Below are 22160 nucleotides of genomic sequence, written 5' to 3' on the forward strand. Positions count from 1 at the left end.
AATTCCAAAACCCACACGCACTTTAGTTTGAATGAACCAAACATCCACCAACTTATTTGTATGATTTAGAGAAATATGGAGTTTGATTACATCTTTTTGGGAACCATCATTCATATTTGGCATTGAATGTTGTGTTAGTTTACCAATTATTTTATGATCCTAATAATTAATCATATTTCTCATCATATTAACTTATATCTTTGAATTATTATGATATGCTCGTCCCAACATTAGATTCAAAGTAATCATTAATTGATTTATCATTATAAAAAAATATGAATCCTTGTAATCACCTTAACATCTAAGAATTTGCTCCATGCAATTAAGTTGAATTTTCATCTCATGTACACTAACATTGTAGTCTTCTATAAATATTATTATTATTTTAAATAATGTGATATAAATATATAAATTCAATATCAATAAAAATAGAATTTTAAAAATTGACAAGAAAAAATATAGAACTTTCAATGATTGATTATTTATATATACTAGTATAAATGCACGTGCACATGGTACAGGTTAATAAAAAATTTTAAAATAAAAAATGATATAATAAATTTTACTATAAATTTATGACATACAATATCAATGATCATTTTGTGAAACTCAAACAGTACTATATCAACATCCAAATAGACGATCCCATTAAATCATTTACAAAAACCAACTATACAACTTATTAATTGTGGCAAGACAAGAAAGCATCTGAAATGAATTTTGAATTTCTATTGGAAATCTAATTAAGGTTGGAGGTGAGAAGGCAAAATGTACTCTCCGATGTATGTGATGAAGAAATCCATCTTCATCTTTCTTTCCTTCATATATTTTGACATAACAAAATCAGGAAAAATCATATAAAATAAATAAACAATAAAACAAAAATGCATTGATACCTTTAAACTAAAACAAACTTAAAATTTCTTATAGAGGAAGTCAAAAATCTGTTGATGGAAGCACATTATTGACAAATATAAAAATGGCCTTCTCTGCACTAAATTTGATTCTCATATGAATCACGTAAACAAATTGCCCTATTGTTAGGTTTGCAGGATCAAAATATCAGCATATCAAATAGGAAACATTGTTTGGTTAAATTAACATATTTTAAAGAAAAAAATTAGGATGTCTTGGATTTATGGAGATATTAATAATATACATGAGCTCCACAAATATCGATGTAAATCTAAAAGTTTGACAACTCATCCTCATGCAAACTCCATCACAATGCCCTAACATTTTTTTTATTGATTTCGAATTAGTAACTAATCAGTACAATAAGAATAATTATCATATATACATATTATAGGCTTTAATCCACTCCAATAGAATTGCAAGACATCAACAAGGAAGTCAAACTTATATAAATGATTTGATGCTTCTCAAGAAAAAAAAAAGAAAAAAAAAATTGCTATATTTTAATTTATACATTCCCACAAGAGGAAAAATCTCAACTTTTTTGGCATTTGATAAATTGATTAGAAGCTAATAGCATGTAACATATTTAAGGACATGCAAATATAAAAGATTTGTGGTTTTCATTCATAACTATACAAGATCATGGATAGAACAATCATGTTATTTAGCAACTTTTGTTTTTATAAGAATATATGCATGTTGTACTCTGTTACACAAGCATTTTTGCAATTTTGTAAATAATTGATGCGCGAAATTAAAAAAAAAACATTGAAAAGATCTAAAGCCCATTGATTGGTGGTGAAGATTTGTAAATGCAATTTACTCTCACTATTCCCAATAAAAATAGAAATCCAAAAACACGTTAATGAGCACAATAAGGACTTCTTTTCAATGTTTGTTATTTCAGTTCTCTCAGCCTTCTCCACAATTACCTTTAGAATTAAACATAATTCAATACAGCCACCACATAATCATGTATATTAGAAACCATAAACCCTTCAAAGAAAATACAACCAAACAATGCAAGCAACAACCTCATCAATGAGGATAGAGATAAATTAGGAGCAAAGAACCGAGTCAATCAAGCCTCATAATCCAATTAACATATTGAAGTAACAGTTGATCACAAATGCAAAATGATGCATGTTAACAACAAACAATATATATAACCACTTTAAAATAGATATTGGTTTCCTTCATAGTTTTCAAGATTACTCTTCAGATTATTTTGTTCGTGCCAAACACAATCAATTAATAAACATAATAATAAACCTCAAATGAATTATAACGAATGGTAATGCCTTTCAATACATATAATTACTTATAAAGAAACAAATAAAAGTTTTCTTCATCTAAACAAACAATATATCAATAACATCAACAATTGAATGGTAAAAAAAAAATTAAAACCTCACATAGGAATTAACATCGAATATAAATGTCATGAGATGAATGGTTAGGACAAATTTTGCACTTGTTCATCAACATGAATTAAAATTTAATATGTTGAAATAAAGTCAACACTATGGTCATACATATGGTATAGAGCTTTTGACAAATTTTGTAGCACAAATCAAAATTAGAATACATAAAATATTTGAAAAAGCAAAACAAACACATTTAAAAGTGACCAGAAGCTAAATACTTGTGCAATTCAAGAAACATTGAATCCATATATATGGTATAGATGAAGTACAATATGTTTAATATTATAGATGAGATAAATCTATCATATTTATTTATTGGTTCTTAAACATTAAAATATATTCCAAACAACTAAATATAAATAATGGTGCCATATTTCAACTGCACGTGCATGAGACACATAAATATACATATACTTATGCTCATGCAATTAATTTTTCTTATTTTCTACATAATTATTTAGTCAAAAGAAAGCAATGTGAATCAAAAGGAATTGCTATCAATCAGTTTGCAACCTTAAAGTTAGGATTGACATCATGCATCAATAATAAGCTCTCTCCTCCTATCATATATATATATTGCTTAAATCACTAAGAAAATACATCCTGAAAAATAAAACGGTCATAGTCACACAATTTTCAAAGTATTTATGAAAAAATATTAAATAAATGATTGATTGAAAGTTCATTTTCACCACAAATGTAATAGTTAAAATGTATGCATTATAATTCAGATTTATAACACAAATAGAATATTGGCTAACTTTCCCATCACTATTAATCATTCCCCTAATAAGGGAATGGATTTATAAACTCCTTTACATTATTAATTTCTTCAATGAAGTTACACATAGTTTACCTAAATTCATTTGATGCTTATAGACATGTTAGCTTTGGCTTGATCCTCTAACTCTCCTAAGCACCTTATCATTTCACCTTTATTATTACACCCCTCTTTTCAAGAGCTTCTTATATTCTTCTCAATACATGTTCAAATTATTTCAAGTTATCTATCATCTTATTTTCAATAGATGCAACACCTACATTTTCTATAAATTCTAATGAGCAAATCAAATTCAATTATTGTTCCTTGAGCTAATACATATTCATAAGAGAAAGAATTAGTCATCCTCTACATTTTACCAATGCCAAGCAAGAAATGTTGCTTATTCATAAATCCAAAAACTTGTGTGCATAAGTAGCACAAAGTAACTACATTAATCAAACCTTAGTATTATTTTGATCTTCAATCACAACCGGTTGATCATTGTGACAGTGATTTATAGTAAAATTGCAAATCATATGCTTAAAAAAGTATTCATGTTTAGAAAATTTTATTAAATTATTTTCCAAAGCTTTTATATCATTGATTTTTCATTTTTTTTATCTTTTTGTCACTCCTATTAGAAATATAGCTCACTTTGAAGAATTCGGCTAAAAAACAAACATGACTTTGGCTATCATATAAGAAATGCTGGAATTAAGACAAAAAGATTTACTACGACAAAACAAAAGTTTGTAGAATATCAGCCAAAATGAAAACTTTCTTAGCACAAAATAAAAGACTTCACACGGAGATTCGACACCCGAAAACTCAACATCAAATGGTGCAAAACTTGGAGGATGGTCGTTCCTTGATTGAAGAACCCAATTTCAATATGTACCATTTTTCCGGCTGTTAATCATAAAGGCACATGAAGATTTAATTAAATTAAAAGTATAAAATTTAAATGTTAATCGGTTATTAATAGAACATACTTGAAATTAATAAATTGATTATAATAATTGAAATGAAAAGTTTAAATTTGTTTTGAAAAATTAAAATTAATTAAAATTAAATGTTAGATTTAGGTTTGTTTTGGTTACTCGATGCGTTTTGTAAAAGATAGTTTTAAAAATTTTGTTCGAAAGAATTAGGGTTTATAATGAAGACGTTAATGCTATAAAGCTTTTGAAAATAATAAAAAAAAAAGTTAGTAAAAAACATATTTAGAAATAAATAAATAGAAATTCAAAAATAATTTTGACTTTTAGAAACAGAATAAACAAAATTAAGCCGCCTCAAACGAGGCCTTAATATGGAAAACAAATAAAAATAGTTTTTTTTTATAATATATAGATATATAATTTCTATAAAAGCCCCAAACGTGGGATGTTTAGGTAGCCAATTTGTCTAGCCTTTTTATTAAACGCCTCGGTTTACAACGGAGGTTAAGACCTTTCCTGACCCTCTTTTTTTTTTCCCACACCGTACCGAAAACCCTAGGCAAGAGTCATGGGACAGGGAACCCCCGGTGGATTGAGCAGGCAAGGCCTTCCCGGCGATCGAAAGCACGATGGCGACAAGAAGGACAAAAAGTTCGAGCCTGCAGCACCTCCTTCCCGAGTCGGACGGAAGCAACGCAAGCAGAAAGGGCCTGAGGCCGCGGCGCGGCTACCTACGGTGGCGCCGCTGACTAAATGCAAACTTCGCCTTCTTAAGCTCGAGCGAATAAAGGACTATCTCTTAATGGAGGAGGAGTTTGTCGCCAACCAGGAGCGCCTCAAGCCCCACGAGGACAAGAACGAGGAGGACCGGTCCAAGGTTGATGATCTCCGTGGATCTCCCATGAGCGTGGGAAACCTCGAGGAGCTCATTGACGAGAATCATGCGATAGTATCTTCCTCGGTTGGACCCGAGTACTACGTGAGCATTCTATCGTTTGTGGACAAGGATCAGCTGGAACCTGGGTGTGCGATCCTCATGCACAATAAGGTGAGTATCTTGTTCTGTCGATCCTCTGCTTTAAGGATGTGCCATAGATTTCCTTATAAATAAAGGCTGATGATGGATTTTCATAGATATGGAAGATTGGATTTGTGGTTTTACGCAGTACTACGATGAAATCAATCAATTTGGAATCTGTTCAGATGGAAAGTTGTGTTTGTGCATTTAAATAATGGGCCTGAAGCTTGGTAATTAAATCGGCGAAGTGCTTGAAACAGGAGGATATTCGAAGGACTAAAATGAATTTGAACGTGGATTTAGTAGCACCAGTTAGGTTATGGATAATTGTGTTGGCTGTTGAAAGAGTTATTAGCAGCTTGGTTTAGTAGTACTTGAATGGTGATGCCAAACTGGATGTGTTGGTAATCTCGGAATGGTAACAGCGAGAAATGATTTTATTAATGAAATGAAAGGAGTGCCTACGGTATTCAACTCAGTGAGAAGTAAATTTAAGCGTTTTAGCCATATACAAAGGATGGTACAAGATACACCAATAAGATTGCTACATAACGTAAGTGTACAAGAAATATAGAAGATAAGAGGTTAGAGCAAAGTTTGAATGACTGGAGGTTGTTTAAATAGATTCACATACACTAGGGTTAGTATATCACGTGCTTTCAATTCTAGTTAATGTGGTGGAATAATTGATAAAGACAACTCATCTTGTTTGGATAATTATAATGGTTATGATGAATACTAGACGTTCTGTAATGTTGTCTCTTTGTTCAAAAAGTTTTTATCACTGAAATAACTGTTTGAATGGGCAATCAGTCTTTGTGGAGATTTTTAGTGTGCCTAAGATGCCTAAGTGGAAGTTGTAACTGATGAAAGTAGTTAAGCTAGGCGATCTAAGCCATACTTATTCAAAATTTTCCTCTGGATCAGAACTTTAGATGAGTCTCATAGTTATAATTTGAAGAACGGGCTTTTCATAAACCCAAGTAGTTTGTTTTGGCTTTTGAGAGTTATCATTATTTATGTTATATATTTTTTCTAGCTGATGTATTTTATTGGAAAAAGTTTGTATCAAGGAAATAGCTTAGGAACTCTTCTGCTGTTGTGATATCCACAGGTTTAATTAAATAATATAATCTTTGTTTGATATGACTTAGGCTGTTTGCTTTTGTTATAATAACCTTAGAAAACTTCTTTTTCAGCTACATTTTGTATTATTTTTTTTCCAAAATCATCTTTTCTCAAAGCAAATTATAGGCAAAGCATTGAACAATTTATTCAAAAATTTCCTCTTTAGAAAGTAGAAACCAAAAGGAATGCATTAACATGCTGGTTCTTTAATTAATTTGCACCTTATCCATGAAAATCAACATAGCATTTTATATTACTTTCATTTTGCAACAGTTCATGTTTTTTCTGTCTTTTCTCTGCCCATGCATTTCCCAATTACGACAAGCTTGACTAAGCATTATATTTGGGTTTTTATGATAGTCAATGAGTCAATCTACAACTAGTCTTCCAATGTGGTTGTCATTAGGCTAATGTGTTGCAGATGGCTTTGTGATGGTACTTGCTGACAGGTTTTTCAACATTTATATTGAAATCCTTCGGCAGAATGCTGAGCATATATAGCTAGCTCCAGTTTGTATTCTGACTTTGTGAAGCACTCCTAACACACAGTGACAACAAATAACTACATAAACATTCCAATATATTTTGTGTTTGGATAAATGCCACACAGGTCCAAACCAACCCTTTGCTATGCTCATATATTGAACTGTAGAATGGAACCTTCCTAGCTAAATTTATACCACGCTTTTGAATGAAAATTGTGTACTCAATTTATAAGTTTGAAGAGTCTTCTAGGAAGGTTATTGTCTATTTCCCTATTGGGGGATATGGGGTATTAATAGAATAATATGAATATTAGAATATATCATTTAAATAGATCAATCTTGGAATTGTGGACAGTTGTTCCAATGAAAGTATAAGGGAAAGCAAGTGTAGCTATCACTATTGAGGCGATTATGACTAAAGGATCGTTGGTTATTATAAATGAAAGGTTTTACTACAGAATGATAGATACGGTTTGGGCATTTGATCATCACTTGATAGGAAAACAGAATAAAAACTTTGCCTTTGCTCGAAGCTTCCCTATTTCTCACATTGCAGTCTAACATAATGGTTTTGTTCCATTTTTTCTTCCAAACTCGCAGAGGATGGATCCATTGGAGGATAAATATTTTGAATCTTTGCTTATTATCAAATATATAATATAGTGTTGCTTCTATTGACTTGTTGCACAATAATTTTGAATCACAAGCAATTGAATTGCAATAGAAGGGTCAACTAAAGGAAGCAAGGTGGGACTACCATCTGCCTTAGCCTGCAGTAACTTGTTTATGGTTAAAGCAGAATATGCTGGGCGTGGGTGTCTCTGGAAACTAGCTGGTGAAGTTGTTTTGATAAATGTAATTTGGGTAAGAGTAGTTGTGGTAAGAGTGGTTAAAATTCCTTACTGTTTATTTTGTTGTTGGAAAAGAAGGATTTGCTTGGTGTACATGCTTTTTCATTTTTGGTCAACTATTGAAGTTCATGACCTTCCTGAATTGCAATTGCCATGGATTTCATCAAGAGCATAATGGCCAATTTTGCTTAGCATATATGTGATATGTTTATTTGTCTTAGTTGAGAATGGGTTTGTGGTTTGTTATTATTGAATGAGATTGAAGCTGGAGAGATAGACTTGAATCACGAGAATGAGGTACACATTTTTTTTTGGTTGGGAAATGGATGATAGTTTTATTGTTTGTTTTAATTGTAAATAATTATTAGATAGTAAATGACGTTGTACTTTTCGGGATGGGAATGTAAACTTCATTGAGCTTTTAATTTGACCGCACTCCAAACCTTATAGAGCAAAAATAAAACGTGGATGTTGCTTCTTATCACTTCAGGCTTTTCTATTTGTCAACACCAAGGTCTCACTCCCATTCCCCAATTCATAACTGAAAATCTGAGTCAGGCTTTTTGCAAATTGCAAATCCCATCAATATGAGTGGTTTTGACTTATGAATGGTGTTGAAAAGAATTTGTGGGACTTTGAACTTCATCAACATGCACTTAAAACTTTTCTGAGAGATGGTTTCATGATGATTTAATTTGATTAGCAGACCATGTTCATATGTTTTTATTTTTTATGCATTTGCTAAAGAACACTTATTCGAGTACTGCCCAAAAAGTTTAGTTTTATGACATGACATTATTATTATTTTTACTGTTCAATCTATTTTCGTAACTAGGTGGCTTTTAGAAAAAAAGCCTTAATTTAGTGATGGCATGTGACAATTGTTGCCAGTGTTCAATGCAATATTAGCCATTGAGCATCAGTTTATGTACTTATAGTGATTTGCACGTATTTTGTCAAATTTTCCCGCCTTATCATTTTCTTTTTATGTGCCCTGTGCTTCTTTGAGAAATTTAGATTGATTGAATTTACTTTATACTTCTTATGGGTGAGTGTTGTTTATTTTGAGTATTTTGTAGGTCCTTTCTGTTGTTGGACTATTGCAAGATGAAGTTGATCCTATGGTTTCAGTGATGAAAGTAGAGAAAGCTCCATTAGAATCTTATGCTGATATTGGTGGTCTGGATGCTCAAATTCAAGAAATTAAAGAAGCAGTTGAACTTCCTCTAACCCACCCTGAGCTGTATGAAGACATTGGTATTAAACCGCCCAAGGGAGTCATACTCTATGGAGAGCCTGGAACTGGGAAAACCTTACTTGCCAAAGTTAGTTATTTGCCAGAATAACTTCTAAGTGACTTTTCTTGGTGTATTTCAAATATTTAAAAGTTAATTCCTGCACATATTTTCCATACAAACTTAAAAAAAATTCTTTCTAATTATATTTCTTTGCAATATTCATCCATGTCTACCTGTCAGGTAAATGATGACGCTTGGAGGGTTGGCTTGATTTATAATATCCTGTTGGTAACATATTAATATTTTAATGCTCTTCTAGCAATGTGGGCGTGGAAGCCTTCTACAAAAACTGTTTGTGTGTGGGAATGGTGGGAACAGCTCAAAACACCTCGATACCTGGGTGTGGAGGAGCATTCATTAGTATATTTCTTGTTGAGTCAATAAAGTACATGAACTTGACAATTTTCATATAAAAAGTGAACATTTTCTTATTTATTAGCAAATGGAAATCATTGAAACTTGAGAGTGTTTTATGATTATATAGTCACTGCACATCCGAATGTCATGGATTAATGAATGCAAATGAATATTATCCAACAGGACAACTTTTTGCAGCTAAAGTTTTATTAGATAAAAATATTTAAAATGCCATCTTTACCTAAAGAAAGAATTAAATTCCATCTATTATGGGTAGTTTAATAGAAAGTTTTATTCCCACATGTTACAGACTGTTTTATTTATTGAGCTAAATGTGGCTATTCATGAAGACGGAGGCCATTTAAAAGTCTTATATAAATAGTAGAGTGTGATTATTAGTGAACACCGAGGCTACTTAAAAGCCTTATATAAATTATAGAGTGTATATATTGCCACAGGCTTGATTTTATTGTTGTTGTATATATTGCGACAAATATATGCATGTATATAATATTGTGTGCATATTTTTATGCACACGTAAGCATAATTGAGCTACATTGAGTTGAAGACCTGTCAGTTTGTGAAGTAAATGCTCTTATAAAAATGGGTCGAATTTGATCTCATTCATGAACTGAAGACGAACAGTGAGGTTTTTTGCCATACCTAGTGCCTGATGAGGTACAATCTCTAGAGTAAATATTATAATTTGATTGTTTAATTCATGGTTCTCTTTCTGTGCACTAAACATGATATTACACAGGTGATTTGCTTTTTTTTTTTTTTAATTTCCTGAAATTTATAATCTCAATCTGTCTTTGTACTCAAAATTTTAATATTTGGCGAGTTACTATTCTATAATTTTTTTTTTAAATTTTCTCTGATTTTTTTTTCCACTTGAGTGACTGGCTGACTGCCCAGATATACCTTTATACCTGTAGATTTTTACATATATGCTTTTTAAAGGTTATCCTAATCCATATTTGTTTTTTTGTTTCTGCGACACCTTGAATTTGGGAATTTTTGAACCGCTAAAGCATTACTTTTAATGCAGTTGAGCATTAGTATCATGTTGTAATGATCTAGTAGCATTATTATTTTTTTAATTTTCATGACACCTTGTGTAACAGTTATATGTTTTTTCTCCAGGCTGTGGCCAACTCAACCTCTGCAACATTTCTTCGTGTTGTTGGAAGCGAATTGATTCAGAAATATTTAGGTGATGGCCCAAAATTAGTCAGGGAACTCTTTAGAGTAGCTGATGATCTTTCTCCATCAATAGTGTTTATTGATGAGATAGATGCTGTTGGCACTAAAAGGTACTATGTGAGAGTTTCTGAAGATGCTTAAACATTATCAACCATATATTGAATTGATCATCAATGCTTTTGGTATGGCTTTTGTTTAGATATGATGCTCATTCAGGGGGAGAACGTGAGATACAAAGAACCATGTTGGAATTGTTGAATCAGTTAGATGGTTTTGACTCAAGGGGGGATGTCAAGGTTATTCTTGCCACAAACAGAATTGAAAGTCTGGATCCTGCCTTGCTTCGACCTGGACGCATTGATAGGAAGATTGAATTTCCCCTTCCTGATATTAAAACAAGGCGACGGATTTTTCAGGTATAAGTGGGCTTTTGTTTTATTATAGTACATTAGGTCTTCATAAGTCATCCAATTGGAAGATTAAATTTATTGTTATAGATTATCATTTTTGTATTTATCCAGTTATAAATGATAAAACCCCGGAATGCAGATTGGTTTCATATGGATACCCAACAGCACGTTGCACATGTGTGCACACACACCGACACTCATGCAATCTCACAGTCAAGCAAATGTATTTGAATGATAGTTTCTGGTAGATGCTTTGGTTTGCTCTTGTTTACTGTTATCTCTTTGCATATGTAGATACATACTTCGAGGATGACTCTAGCTGATGATGTCAATTTGGAAGAATTTGTGATGACAAAGGATGAGTTTTCTGGAGCTGATATTAAGGCCATCTGCACTGAAGCTGGGTTGCTTGCTCTGAGGGAACGCAGAATGAAGGTATGGTAAATTTTTTGGTTATCTATGGCTGTGTTTTGTAAAAAAATTTAAGTGCCTCTTCTAAAGTTATCTTATCTTAGAAACCACATCTATATGCAAAGCACAAGGATTGTATGTATATGCATGTAGCAATGTATGTATATATGTATCATTTATAATGGAAGTTATTAGATAAACAATAATGCCCTTGCTCGTGACAAATCGTAGTTGTTGGTGTTTGGAGTCGGAACAACAATTGCTCTTTGATGTTTCCAAGGTCAGGTTGATGCCTCTTTCTACAAGAGGGCCATTAGCTTCTTTGTGAGTGCGTTTGTGTATCCCCATATGCGCTCTGGGTGTGGTATTTTCAAACCGTTATGTGCAATGGGATCAGAAGGGATTCTTTTTATTTCCAACTGAAACAATGCTTTTTTTAAATAGTGCATTAATGAATAACATATAATATGTGCATATATTATGTGCTTACAACAATTTGTTGATTAGCTAAATTTGAACCACTTTAGGTAAAAATTTTCAAGAAATACATTGGTGAGTTCAATAACAATAATTTTTTTTGCTATTAGAAAGTCAAATTTTTCTTTTTTTAAAATTTATAAATAATGAATTGACGAAAGAATATTCATGAGATTGAGTGAACAACTAGAGATCTAGAGGCAGAGACAATGTGAAGTGCGAGTCAATGTAATGATGAGAGATCAATAAGCGTTTTCGGCAAGAAGCTTGTTAGTAAGAAGTTTCTAACGCCCAATAAAAAGAACCAATTAGAAGCATATAAAAAAACAAATGGGCGAGAGAAGAAGCTTGTTAGTACGAAGTTACTAATGCCAATAATAAGGACTAATGAGAAGTATATAGAAAAACTAATGGGCGTGAGTGCATTTTGAGAACCACTAAGAGGTGATTAGTGCTAGTGGGAAAGAATGAAAATCCAAAGAGCATAAGGATAAGCGAATGTTAACGCTTTATTGTTGTGGCAGATGTTGAAGCAAACCGTGACATGAAACAAGTTTTTATTTTGAGTTAGACTCGAGCATAACGATGTTCGATGCATAGCGATTTAGCACGCACACTTTGGTATAAGCTTTCTGCTTTATAGGCGTGATGCGCCCAAACAACACATCGTTTTGCTTCACTTCTAAAGTGCACTTTTAACAACACTCTCACCAGATGTGTGCTCATACACACAAACATGAGTGCTCATGTGTAAAGCATATCTTCAGTTGTATAGTTTGTATATACTATGCTATAAAATTTGGATGAGGATGAGCTATAAATTAAAGGAAGTTTTTGTAAGTTACATGGAGTTTAAATCACCCCACTAATGGGTCCATTAACTTTGGGCTTCGGGGTTGTAATTTATATGGCTATTGGGGTTATGTGACACTTCACTAGTTTTGTCATTTTGTGTTAGAGAGAAAGAGAAGTTCATCTTTATCTTTGTTGGGTTATATGACACTCTACTAGTTTTGTCATTTTGTGTTAGGGAGAAAACTTTACTATTAGCGTTGATAAAAAAAATTCAAATATTTTTTGAGAATTTCATCGTAACTTTCATTTCCTTGTGAGGTAAGATTTAAATTAAAAATTTCATATTGATAACATGGCATATTCAATGCACATGCCTTCACATCCATGGCATGGGTTTTATGTTAGAAGCCTTTCCCTTTATTGAAGAGCATGTTTTCATGATTTGAATTGCAGCTTCAATCTCATAATTTGAGAACCCAAAAAGTTGGAATCCATTGGTATATTGTATTTATAAATTCTAATGATAGCTAAACACCAGCTCCTTTAAGATACGAGGAAATCATATTGTAAAACATTATTTTATATTTCAAGGTAAATTTTATGACATTTTAACTTGACTCTTCATGCTTTATCGATTCAATGTTGTAACACAACAAGTCACTAATTACTTGAGGTGGCAGAAATGAGAAGGCTGGGATGGTTTGTTGGCAAAATTAAAGAGATGGTGGGAGTAGTAAATATTGATGAAAGAGTAGTTCAGAATAGACTTTGGTGGTTTAGACTTATACAATGAGAGGTTGAAGTTGTATGAAAAAGATAGATATTGAGAATTAGTGAATAGGAGTTGCATAAAAAGACATTTCAATTAGACTTCACATCTCATTTAATACAATAAAAATGAATGTAAAAGAATGATTAATAAAGATGGTTTCAAATAATTGGGATTAGGCTTAAAAATGAATGTATAGTAGGATTAATTAGTCCACTCCGGAATAGTTGGGGTTAGGCTAATAATGATTGTACCTATAACTGATCCAATCTTGAGTGTTTCCATCATAGACTCATGATCATCTCTAAGTTTTTTGGTTCAATCTCAGTTTGAGCTAGGCCTAGCTATCCTAGTTATTAGTTGACTCAATAATGTATTCATTCATTTTGAATCTAATTTATTAATTCTGATAAAGGCCAAAAAAAAGGTTCAATATTTTATTTGTTTTGACCATAAAAGGTTTATTATCTTGCATACATACTTCTATTAATACATCCATAATACATTGATGTCCAAATGCTAGGTTCATGCATACAAATTAAAGTTTTTTTCAAGCATGCATACTAAAATGCGATACACATGTTGTTAGACTTGCATTTATATGTTAAGCCATTTACATTTCCATTTGATTAGTTAGCCCGATTTGATGCTGATTTATTATAATTCAACTTTGATTCAAGATAAAAATCCACTTTTGAGTTATAGGCAAGGCACCTTTAATTGATGAAGCCTATAGTAATTTATTTATTTTGATATTAGTTATTTTTGCTATCAATATTGAATGTGAAATATGTTAGGTAAGATTTTGATGCTATACATATTTTATCAATAATGCTGAGTCAATTTCTTTTTAGAAATATAAAATGATATTACTTGGGAAGTGATATTAATAATAATGAAAAAAATGTTTTCTTATGGAATGCATCCCATTGACTCACAAACTCAATTGAGTTCTAACCACTGTTATCTGTTGAATCCTTTTTAGGCTTCATAACATATTCTTTTTTTTGTTTTGCTTATTCTTGGAGGTTCCCTTAAGTTTGGAGGTGTTAATTCTTAGATCTGAGGGTGAATTAAAAAACCTATTCATTTGCTCGCGTGTTATATTCATGAAACACCATTTTTTGTAGATTTTTAGCATTGATCTTTTCGAGTTGCTACTCCTTGCTTAAAATATGTATGCATGCCTGGTTGAGGACATGCGTTTTGAAGGGGTTTTTAAAAGGAGGTGACGCTTCATTCTTCCTTCAATAATCGCTTCATCTTAAAACTTCAAAAAACTTAACTACAATGCAATGACATTTTAAAAAGTACATAGCATGTTTTAGATGTGTGATGTAAAACAACTTTTCTTTATCGTTCAAATATAGGGTGAATTCTTTCTACAACAGTATTGATCTTATTCAAATTTCTTGGGGCTTGCTAGGAATTATCCTTATTCACTCATTCAAGTTAATTTTACACTAGGTGCTGACTTTATTTTGCAAAACTTTTAGATATGTTACGTTCTATTTAGCCCTTATCCGTCTTAATTCTTCCATGTCAATTTTTTGAATTGTTTAATTTGTTCATCTTCTGGCCGTTATTGTACATGCCTAAATCATCTGCATCTATTTTTTGATGCCTTATTCTAAATAGGTACATCTCTTTTAGAGTATTATGTATTCATTTCTCAATTTATTCTTCCTAGTTTTACTTCTACTTCTCATTTTTGCCACTTGTTATTATTTTCTTATGATGGAACACTTCTGCCAAAATTTATCTTAAAGACTCATCAAAATTTTTTTCATTGCATATAAATCCAAAGGATCTTCTTCGTTTTAACCCCTTAATATTTACTCTATATAGTTATAGTCTCACTTATATTTCTATTCTTCTATTTTAATAGATCCAAGATACCTAAATCTATAGCATAATTGTTAATCCCATTTTCATTAAAATTCACATAATTTGTACAATTTTTATACTATTTACTTTTCTCTTATTCATTTTTTTCCTATTGTTCTAAATTTATTACTTATTTTAGCCGTGATAACATCAGCTTAATTATTGTAAAAGAGAATTTTGTTAGTGGCTTACAAGTTTTGAATAATATGCAACCTTTAAGAATTATTACCCATGAATGAGATGAAAATTTTTTGGAGTTAGTTTTTTTTTTGCCCTTATGTGCAATACTATTTTGGGTTGTCTAAATATTAGCTTTAACCATGTAATTTCAAATTTATGAAATCTGACTTATGGCTCATCGTTTTTTGCGAACATAGCATAGTTGCTAGTATTTGATTTGGGTCAGAATTTTGTGTTTTAAATTTAACTTTGGGTCTGGTTATTAAGGTACTGTACTTATGTTGTGCCATTTTTTGTTGCAACTACTAGTATTTTGGCTGTCTTTCCTCATCCATATTAATGCGATGTTTAGCATGTTTATTGAGAGAAACAATGTTGATTATGAAAATTAGCTTTTGTTCATGTTGCGGATTTAATTGCTAAAACTTTTTACTCGAGTTTTCATTTAAATATTTTCGATAATCCACCTACTTGAACTTTTTGATGAGGTCATCGATAGGAGATTTCGGCGCGTCTATCAGAGACGACCACGGAGATCGACGACCATGATCGCTAGCCTTTATTTTTTGATTTTACTTGTACCATCAGTTTTCATATTGTGCTTTTATTTTCGTAGTTTCTGTTGTATTTTCTTGCCTAGCAAATTAAACATCGCGAATTACTTATGATCTACTTGACTTTGATGCATGATCAAATAATTCGAGGAGCTAACATTTAATTCTCGTTTTAAATTCTTGTGTAACTCCCCTTTTGCATCACATCACTTTTTTTTTTTTAATATTCCCACTTGAACATTTGACGCTGATATATTTGTTCACTGTTGCTTGCTTCAGGTAACTCAAGTAGACTTTAAGAAGGCAAAGGAGAAGGTTATGTTTAAGAAGAAGGAAGGCATACCGGAGGGACTTTATATGTGATAAAATTCTGTCCTTTACGAAAGGACTTCTTCAGTATGTCTTGTCTTTTACAGTATTCTTAAACACATCCAATGAACAGCTTACAAGTTTGATCATGTTAGTTTTTTTTTTTTTGTATTTTGCGCGTTCTGTTTATGTTAAAGTAATTCAAAAGAGATGAGATGTGAGGATGATAGGAAATAATTGAAGATTTAAAGTAATTACTATCAATTTCGGAAAAATAGTGAGAAAATGATAAGGACATTCGATCGTGGAAAGTTTATCAAAGAATGGGCCGAAGATCTATGGCTATGATTGGACTACTTTATTTTTGAGATTTTAGTTGTATTTGATTTATTTATGTATCTTTTCCGTTTTTAACCTCACTTGAGGGAGTAGGCTTATAGGGGGCACTTTTTTCATTAGACGTATAATTGTATTTTAGCTATTTATAGGCCTCTCCTCTTCGGAGGGGATGATGATCATGATAAAGAAAATTTCCTTCACTTTGTCTCTTGGTGAGTTCTAAGAGTTCTTGTGAGAATTCTTGGAGAGTTTGAAGTCCCTAGGTGAGGGCAAAGCATCACCCATCAGTCTCAGAAAACGTCCGGGCTCGCGGTCAATCTTCTTCACTACATCTCCTTCTTCCTCCTAGCCACCGCCCCCTCCTTCCTTTTCCTCCATTGGCCGAACCCTATCCCCCCTCCCCCCCATCCAACTGCTGGCCAACCATCTCCCTCCCTAGCCGTCGGTCCCAACATCCCTCCCCTTGGATTCAGAGTTTCAACCAAGTAATTACAACTTCCCTAATTTATCTCATTCCAAATTTGTAAAGTCATTTAAATGCATATTTGAATTTATTTGAATTTGAACTTCCTTTCCTTAAATAAAATGAGTTATAAGAGGAAAGCCCTCCAATCATGTTAATTTAAATTCAAATAGATAATTGCCATGATTTCTTTTTTCCCTAATTAATATTCTATGATTGGCAATGTCATTAAAACTCTCAAATCCTCTACCCAATTGAAGCTAGCTGCCCCCTCCCATATTTCCATAATTAAAACTTTGCCAATTGGGAAACCCAATCAATCCCTCCATCAAGGTGCCGCCCCCTTTCCCTCTCTCCTTTTGGGAGTTTCAAATTCGATTCTCCCCCAATTTCTCATCCACTTAAAGAAACCATTAATTCCTATTGCAATCCCACTTAAGTCTTACACTCTTACCTTATTTGGCATACCACCTAGACAAGAATTCAATTACAGGAATTTAATAATTGCTAAAATTTAAAGTCAAAAATTCTCTATTGGCTGCCCTTCCTTATTCAACACCCAAATAAGGAATTGAATAGTGCTCTAGGGCCGGCCATAACCTCCACCTTCCCCTCTACACTTGGGCTCATTCGCTTGATGTATCCACCTAAGAAGGGGATGTGAATCCTCTTCCCTCGGTCGACCACATTCAAACCCTTCGAGCACTTTAATCCCTCGACGATTGCAATGAATGTTTACTTCAAAGCGAACCCACAAGCGATCATCGCCCGAATCATGAAGAATATTGGAGCAAAGTTCAGAAGCTTGACGAAGTTCTACATCAAGTTAAGAAGCTTGACGAAAGTGAACTCTCTTCCAAACCTTTTTATCTTCTAACTCGATTGTGGCATCATTGACATTAGGAAAGCTTCCCTGCCTAGCCCTTATTATGAGCATGTGTGAGGGATCTTAATAGTGATTAATCTATATGTTAATCAAGGGATTTCCTTGAAAGCCCCATGTTAAGCAAAGTCTGATTTGATTTGATTATTTTGTGCTCCTAACATTATCTTGTAATCGATTGCCTAAGCTTAATCATTGACTTATTGTTTCCAATCTTTTGTTTAAACCGTAGGAAGTTGAATAATTGTTATTGCTCATTCATAAGCATGTAATTTCAAAGTTAATAGTATCACATGTTCATGTTGTTCTACATTAGAAAAACTCTTCAGAACTCAACGAAAATAAGAAAAAAAAAACAGTAGTTTTTATTGCAATAATCGAAGATACAGATGGAAAAACTAAGATACAATTGATCCTCTATTCGAGAGGAGGATCTATCTCTCTCAAATCTCTAGATGCCGCTAGAGCCCAAATAAACTAAAAGATCTCAAATTCCAGCCAAATTCAATATGCCTTAACCCTAGGAAAATAAACTATTTAATACATACGATCCAAAAGAAAATCTCTAAATAGTCCCTACATTCAAATTTCCCTCCTAACTCCCTCAAAAATGCTTCCTAAATATCTTTGTTGGGATTTGCAGTTCGGTCGACGTGTACAGGGAGGTGAAACTCTTCCGCCTCTGTCCGCCTGAGCAGGTCCCGTATGGACCGGTCTAACAGAGGAACCTTTTATCACTTGAATATGCTATCTTTGTCTGTTCTCCAAAGCATTCTCTGTCTTTCTCTATGGTTTATGATGCAATATGAATTTGTATTGATTTGTATTCGAAGGCTCATCATGTGAACATTTTACAGGGTTGTAAGGATTTATCTGGAGCTTGGTTTAGGAATTTGTTGGTGATAGAACTCATGGTTTTTGAGTTTTTGTAGCTTGGATCACATCGTAAATGTCCTGGAAGAAAACAAAATAGCATATACAATACTTAGTATTAGTAAAATAAAGATCAATTATATATAATATGTAATTTTAGCTGGAGTAAATTTGAAAACTATCACCGAAAAATTATATGATACTTAGGTGTGGTATGTTTAAATATCTTAGATTAATGTGCACAATAATAGTGATATAGACAAGTATATAACTTGATAGAAGTAAGGTTACATGATTATAATGAAGAAGTGACTTAAGAGTATTATCTAATAGGAATTATCAGGATGACTTAAAAAGTAATTTTTTTGCACATTTAGATTGATTATTTTAAATGGTTTCTAGTGTGTTAATAAAGAAGCCATCGATAATCAAGTTGGTTGGGAAAAAATTAAATATTAATAGGGTTTTGTGGCAAAATTTAGGACATATTGATAAATGATTATATAGGAGTGTTTGTGTGAGTAGTACCTATTGTGTATTCAAAGTAGGGGAAAATGAATTGAAATGGTTTGGGCCTTGACTTGCACCTTTATGATTAACATATATAATTAATATGGTGGGAAGTTTAGAAAGGAATAGATGCAAAACAAAGGTGTTATCTATAGAAGTTATACAAAAGGATTTATTTAAGACCTTCAAGTTCTTCTTCTTCTTTAATATATATGATTTATTTCAGTATCTCTTGTGCTCCAGTCTCCTCTATTGTCGGCCCTTTTTTGGGCATGCACAACTAGATGATTCACATTAAAGTGAAGGACTGAAAGCTTCATTAGAATTTGGTTGTTTGATTTTCAGTAGGCTAATTAAGGTTTTTAGAAGCTGTTTGGTGCATCAGGAGATCAATTTTATGGCTTATTTGATCTTCAGTTTATCATTTACATGGTGGAATGGAACTCATGAGTTCTGAGGGGTTGGGAAGCTTGGATTCGCATCTTTGGAGGTTTTCAACATTTTTTACTGCTTCTTGAAGCAGCTTTCTAGTACAAAAATTTTAATTTTTATACTATAAAGTTACTTCAATAAGCAATAAAAAAATTGTCCCAAATGAAGCCTTAGTGTGTTTAGGGCCAACTGATGTGGCTAAGGAGGATGCAGAAGACTTGTTATGAGAAGAGAACGAGCATTCATTACTCAAGTATGGGAAAAATAAGAATTTCTAATATGCTAGCATAAATATTCTAACAAATAACAATAACTTAACATTAAAAAATACTAGACAAAAGATGCAATCTTTTAGGAAGTAGGGATATCATCCTTTAATTATGAGAATAGCTTCATCATTCAAATATGTGGCATCCAATTTTTTTTCTAATTCTAAAATAGCCTGATCATCCATGCGGTTTCTGACACATCTAAAAGCTGTGTAGTTTCCCTTGAAACAAATGCGGCCATCTCTATAACCTTGGGTTTTATTGGAGCTTTTGACCTTTCTTTAGATCTTAATGTAGTACTTGATGCGGTATAGCCTTTAATATAGCCTGTCCAAACTTGTGTATCCTAATGTCTTATTGGGATGGAACATGTCTTATTTCCATTTTCATAACAAAACTCTGAACTTGTTGATGTTATATCTAACATCTAATGTCATCAGTGCCTCCAATCATTTTCTCCTTTTTCTATCTACTAATGTTTTATTTGTGACAGCTTTATTAATGATTTCAAAAGCAGTTTTCAGTACAAAAAATTTAATTTAAGAATTTTTGTACTAAATGCTTTAGAAAGCAGCAAGAAAGCCGTCTCAAATGAAGTCTAAGGCTTCGTTTGGGACAGCTTTCTTAATGCTTCATAAAGCAGCTTTCTAGTACAAAAATTAAAAAAATTATACTAGAAAACTGCTTTAAGAAGCAGAAAGAAAGTCACCCCAAACGAAGCTTAAGGCTTCGTTTGGGATGACTTTCTTAAAGCAGCTTCCTAGTACAATTTCTTAATTTGTACTAGAAAGTTGCTTTAAGAAGCAATAAGAAAGCCGTTTGAGAAGCTTAAATCAACAGCCTGATGCTTCGGGCAGATATGCATTGTTCCTTTAAAGTATTTTGATTTTTTCTTCACTAATTATCAGTCTGTTACTGCAGGTTCTAACTGAGCAGATGCCAAATTCCCCAACATGTTTCTATACTCAGAAGAACACCTAAGACATAAATTAATGATTTGAAGCTTTGCTTTTGGAATCCTGCATTCTGGGCTTTATAAGTCATGACTGCTATTTTTATTCTCCGTTGTTGTTTAGAATTTAACAATCACTCTCTTGTTGTAAAGGCATTGCTTGCCATGTTATCTTTTACAGTCCCATAAATTAATGATATGTTTATTTTCGACTTAAATGCATAGCTCTCTAATCACTGCGGTTTCTTATCATTACCATCGCCTCTAATGATGACACAATTAGATCATTAGTGTTAAATTGTATAGTATTTTGTTTTAATTACACCATTAACTTTATATGTGACTTTGTCACTTTGAGTAGTATAATATCTCTTTACTTGCATGATTGCCAAATTCTTAATGGATAAGATTAGGCAGGACTAGTCAAGGTAACCTTCTTAAGGATTTGTTTGAGATTTTTTTATTTATTCTTATTATCATCAAACATCATTAGTAAAAACTAAAATGGAATAAATTTTATTCTTATTATCAAAAAACATCATTAGTAAAAACTAATGTATCAAGGCCCCATAGAATAACAAGTAAGCACGGGACAAGTTGACCAAAGGGAAATGTCTCAGCCTTGTTAATGAGATCATTAACTTCAAACTATTTGTTAATAAATTATTTATTTTTTCGTGAGGCCCTTAGCTCTATATGCTGTAATAACATAAAATTTAATAAAATGAATTTATTTGAAAATATGAAAGTCTATATTGAAAAGCTACAGCATTAAGATTGAGAACATAGCGACGCCTTGCTTTCTGTTATAAAATAATTATTATTCATCATGCAGCGCAGAAGTATTGCGGTTTGTGGTGCCATGGTGCCTAACACTAAAAAGCATATAATATAATATAAATATCTCTCACTGCCTAAACTATTATCCCCCTCAGTACAATATTTAATTGCCTCATCGTGAAAGAAAAGAAACGAGAAAAGAAGAAGAAGAGAGGGAAAAGAGAGGAGACAGGTTCCTACATGAGGTGCTGGTTGGGTACTCATTGGGTATTCATGCTTTACTCGGACGGGCTTCGCCCACCAACGCCCTTCTAGGATTCCGTAACCACATATATACATCCATTTTCATGCTTTTTGAATGCAGTCTGCCAGGGACTAATGGCCTTTAGGCTTGTTGTCCTTTGTTTTGATTCCAACTTTTAAGTCGCATATTAGAATTTACTGTATTCGTAGTGTGGTTAAGTGATGTACACTA

The 22160-nt window shown here is 32.5% G+C and overlaps 1 protein-coding gene across 1 annotated transcript; it reads left to right on the top strand.

Moving 5' to 3' along the window:
• The first annotated feature begins 4510 nt into the window (after window positions 1–4510).
• On the top strand, window positions 4511–21123 carry LOC110102754 (26S proteasome regulatory subunit 4 homolog B). Its single transcript, XM_020831213.2, has 7 exons — window positions 4511–5097; window positions 8611–8856; window positions 10333–10502; window positions 10592–10808; window positions 11097–11237; window positions 16155–16271; window positions 20875–21123. The coding sequence occupies exons 1-6, from the start codon at window positions 4618–4620 to the stop codon at window positions 16236–16238; spliced, it is 1338 nt and encodes a 445-aa protein (XP_020686872.1). The 5' UTR covers window positions 4511–4617; the 3' UTR covers window positions 16239–16271; window positions 20875–21123.
• The last annotated feature ends 1037 nt before the right edge of the window (window positions 21124–22160 follow it).

Source organism: Dendrobium catenatum, unplaced genomic scaffold, assembly GCF_001605985.2.
Source record: "Dendrobium catenatum unplaced genomic scaffold, ASM160598v2 fragScaff_scaffold_621, whole genome shotgun sequence".
NCBI lineage: Eukaryota > Viridiplantae > Streptophyta > Magnoliopsida > Asparagales > Orchidaceae > Dendrobium > Dendrobium catenatum.